Source organism: Centruroides sculpturatus, unplaced genomic scaffold, assembly GCF_000671375.1.
Source record: "Centruroides sculpturatus isolate CEXI.00-Female unplaced genomic scaffold, Cexi_2.0 scaffold4803, whole genome shotgun sequence".
In the NCBI taxonomy this organism is placed as follows: domain Eukaryota; kingdom Metazoa; phylum Arthropoda; class Arachnida; order Scorpiones; family Buthidae; genus Centruroides; species Centruroides sculpturatus.
The window spans coordinates 1,613-5,695 of NW_019388913.1; the positions used below are offsets into that span (position 1 = coordinate 1,613).

Genomic DNA, 4,083 nt, shown 5'->3' on the forward strand with positions numbered 1-4,083 from the left:
TTTAATGCATTTCAAAGAAGACAGATGTTATGTGTTTTTTGACCTGTAATCTGGAAGATTTCTAGTTTATATTCAAGATTTTGCTCTCTTCTTGATTTGTCTACTTTGGCTGCTTTAATAGAAACATCAAGCTTACAGCCCAATAATTTGGCAGTTTGTTTGGCTTTAATAATCAGGTTTTCGAGAAAAACCTCATTCTTGCAAACTTCGTACTCATCTGTATCCTTGCCCAATTTGCAAAACCTGGTGTTATGCTGTTATTGAAGCTACTGGGCATGGTTAAAAATTAAGACAGCATAAGAACAATTATTTCAGATATTACAGGTTCTAACAAGTAAAAAATTTTCAGAGTCCTGCCACAATAAGCTATGTATTGATTATTGACCATTTGTGACATGCCATAATGAGGAAAAATTAAAAAAAACTAATAAGTAGGTTTAAAATTAATAAATACAAATGTATTCTGACAGTTTATGAGTTAATTATACTTTCTATTTGCAAAATTTCCTCAACCTTAACATAAAATAAGAAAAAAGTGAACTTTTAAGAAATTTGCAGGATTTCCCTGGTTAAAAAAACAACTGGGATCCCAATTGAGAAATCCTATTTCGAAATATTTTTCTTATCCAAATTCTTCACTTTATTTGCAATGAGATCATGAAGAAACTTAGAAAGTTTAGTCAACATAACAAAGCAATCACCGGCGCACTGCTCACATTATATTACTGCAGTGGCCATTTATACTTACAATTGGCTGGCAACATGCATTTTGTTCGTATGGTAATTTCCACACGCAACACTGAAAGAAGACCAAACCAAATGTTTCTGCATGTTAGTACTAGGCTTTAGGTGTAAGAAGATTTCCCGATGTTAATCCCTTGCAATATTATTCCCTTTTACAGAATTGTCCCTATTTCGATAAGGATTTAAAATTAGAAGCCTAGCACGAGGCAAAGGAAAGTAGCCACATTAAAATCATATTTATAAGTACAGACTTTTAAAATTAAAATTTTTCTTATGAGAAAAAGTTGTAGACTTCAGTAGAAATCCAGATAAGTGGTCGATTTCCAAACCCAGCAAAGAAGAGGTGTTGGCGAAGTAAAAATCTGTCCCCTGACCCAGAAACCCGCTGCTTCCTGGCAATTATTAATTTATTTGGACTGACAAACCGATCATTGCTTTGTCCAGCAGCCTGGAATCTGCATTCCCTTCCACATGGCTTTGCATGGCAAACAAGACTCCCACTGGTCTGCACCGCAAACCAGTCTGAATGGGCAGAGAAAACAAAGGAAATCAAAGGAAGAACTTACTTCTGCGGTTCGTTGGGATCCCTCTTTTTCTTCTTCTTCTGCGGCTTGGGCTTCTTGGCAACAGATGACTTTACCACCACTGCCCGCTCTGGAGGCTCAGGAGAAGGACGCTTGACTGATCCCATCAGCTGCAAAAGGGAGAAAGCTCCTGAGTCAGGGAGACGACCACTCGCCTCCTTTCCGTTCCCAAAACGCGAAGGGGACGCCAAGCCCCAGACACAGAAAGGTGCGGGCAGGGCAACGGAAGAGGACCCACCTGAGACAGCGGAGTGCTGTCGTCGCTGTCTTCACTGGTCTCCAGTCCGGGGGAGGCGTGAACCGAGTCGGCGGGTGACGGGTGGACGGCCGTAGCTCCGACCGGGGACCGGCACGCCTCGGAGGGAGTCCGAGTCCGTCCAGGAGGCGGGCGGCGGGCCTCGGCCGGATCGGGATACCGGGGAGGCGGAGGCAGACCGTAGTCTCGGGCCCTGCGAAAAGACCGAGGTGAGAAGAGCGGGGGAGACCGAGTTCCGCAAAACAACACTTACCCGGGACGGACGTCGCTCCGGTCGGCCGACGCCTCCGAAGCCGCGGCTGAGACGTAGCCAGAGTCAAGCGGATCAGCCGAGGGAGCGGAGGAATCGACGGCGGAGTTGGGTGGCGCACCCGAAGGAGGCTGAAAATAAAAAAGGCGCGGGTGAGGAAGGGCGGACGGGGAAACCGGGCCGGAGACACTCACCCGTCGGTAGACGTCGGCCTCCCCTGTTGCGGCCTGGTGGTCGGCGGGAGGCAGTTGCAGAGGAGGAATGTCGAACTCTTCATCCCCGAAGCTGGGAGTGTGGAACGTCTGCAAGTACCGGACAGAAAGGTTAAAAAGTGTCATATGGGGCAGAGGAGTCCAGGTTCCTCTGGCAAAGTCACCCACCTGGTCCAGGGACATGTAGGCCCCGCTGCGCTGTCTGGTGGCACTGCAGTCGTCTTCGGAAATGTTCAGAGACAGGTCGAAGTTGTCCGCTGGCTGAAAGAGGAAAGCGGTATTAGCTTCCGGGTTTTTAATCACAGAAGGAAAGGGTGGATGTCGGGGAAACCTCTGACATCCGCCCTTTTGGCAGCAAAAGTAATTTTGGTGTTGGATAGACATAAGCAGTAAACATCGATGGAGACGATGAGACAAACGAAAACCCAACTGACAATTGTAATAATAACTGCAAAGAGAAAGGTAAAAATCGAAAAATGACCACCAATTATTTATCGTAATGGATGGAGCGGTTAACTTTTCGATTACCATATTTGAATTTTTATTTTCTTCCTTTTTCTCATATTAATGTTACGTGCATCCTATGTAAATATTCAATACCAGCATTCCAACTGCTAATTTTCTTGTTTGGTACTTTTCGGTTAATGGGATGCCAGAAGACAGCGTTTAACAGTTTAGCCCACATGACCGTGCCAGCTTTGAGTAGCCCACTTGACAGTTCATGGAGTACTCAATGTTATATAGTTGTAGAGGATATGGGGGCTCACCCTACTTCAGCGTCGAGGTGTGATTCATAGGTGCATGTCAGGAGGATGTGGGAGACTGATAAGTGTTAAAAATTGGCATTCGGAGACAAATGTCATGCCAAGGGTTGACAATTCTGGGGTGGTGTGAAACTCTTCATCTACAGATGGAATCTTACACGTTGCCGTGCATATCGGCTGGCGTCCCGTTAACCGAAAAGTACTGGTACTCACATGCAGAAACAGACGACAGAATGGAAAAATGATGTCACTTTTGCCGTCGAAGCTGACAGAATACCAAGTGGAAAATTTTCCACTTTTGTCGCAGCGAAAAGCAGAATGGCAAAAATTTGACCAATAGGAAGGCCTTTTAGCAGCGTCATTGTAAACACCACATGAGACGATACCATTCGAACTTAGCGATCGGCAAGGCTAAAAAGCTTTATTTGTACAGTAATACAATGCAATGGTAAAAGTTTATCCTTACTGCATGGGGCCTTTTTTCGTAATTTTGCTCTCTTAAAACATCTCTCTAATAGTTATGTCCTAAACACATAGGAATTTTTGGGGGTGACGCATATAATAAGAGCTATAAGCGAAAACTCATCGGATTATTTACCGACTGCACTGTGGAAGCTGCCATTGCCTAACCTTGTTCACATCGCGGAGTAGCACATTGGATGGCGAATGCTTACAATTCATGTCACGTGACCCGATTTCGACATCACTCGATCACGTACTTATTGAGACTAGTGTGTTCAAGAACTTCCATGAATCAATAACTAGTGACGTTAAGCATCGGCGGCTCCCCTCCGGGAGGAGTTCATTGGGAGCATGAAGAGTCCGGACTGCCGTGCACATAGATAAAGATTAACCCTAGTAACATAATTATTTCATTTCTTATTACAAAATACATACTATAGTATATTATGATATATCACGTGACAGGACAGCACCGACAAATGTCACATGACACTCTTCACACGCGTCCGCCGTACAATGTGCCGCTCCACGACGAAAACAAGGTTAAGCAATGGTGTCTTCAAACGGGATACACTCGATAAGTATTTCGACAGTATTTTATACAGTAGATCCCCCTATAAAACCGTTTCCTATAGTTATGATTCCTATAAAAATTGTGGCAGTACAGTAGATCCCCCTATAAAACCGTTTCCTATAGTTATGATTCCTATAAAAATTGTGGCATTATCCGTAAACAACGGTAAAATAACTCCTATAATACGTAAAACGTCATCGGGCAGCCGAACTACTTACCCGCCGTCCGTAGCGCCAC

General features: G+C 44.5%; 1 protein-coding gene across 1 annotated transcript; it reads right to left on the minus strand.

Moving 5' to 3' along the window:
* Positions 1–503: 503 nt before the first annotated feature.
* LOC111617110 (TOX high mobility group box family member 3-like) lies at positions 504–3,895 on the minus strand. Its single transcript, XM_023358444.1, has 5 exons — positions 2,215–3,895; positions 2,029–2,136; positions 1,838–1,965; positions 1,567–1,777; positions 504–1,438 (listed from the first exon to the last, which is right to left on the minus strand). The coding sequence occupies exons 1-5, from the start codon at positions 2,575–2,577 to the stop codon at positions 1,307–1,309; spliced, it is 942 nt and encodes a 313-aa protein (XP_023214212.1). The 5' UTR covers positions 2,578–3,895; the 3' UTR covers positions 504–1,306.
* Between the last annotated feature and the right edge of the window lie 188 nt (positions 3,896–4,083).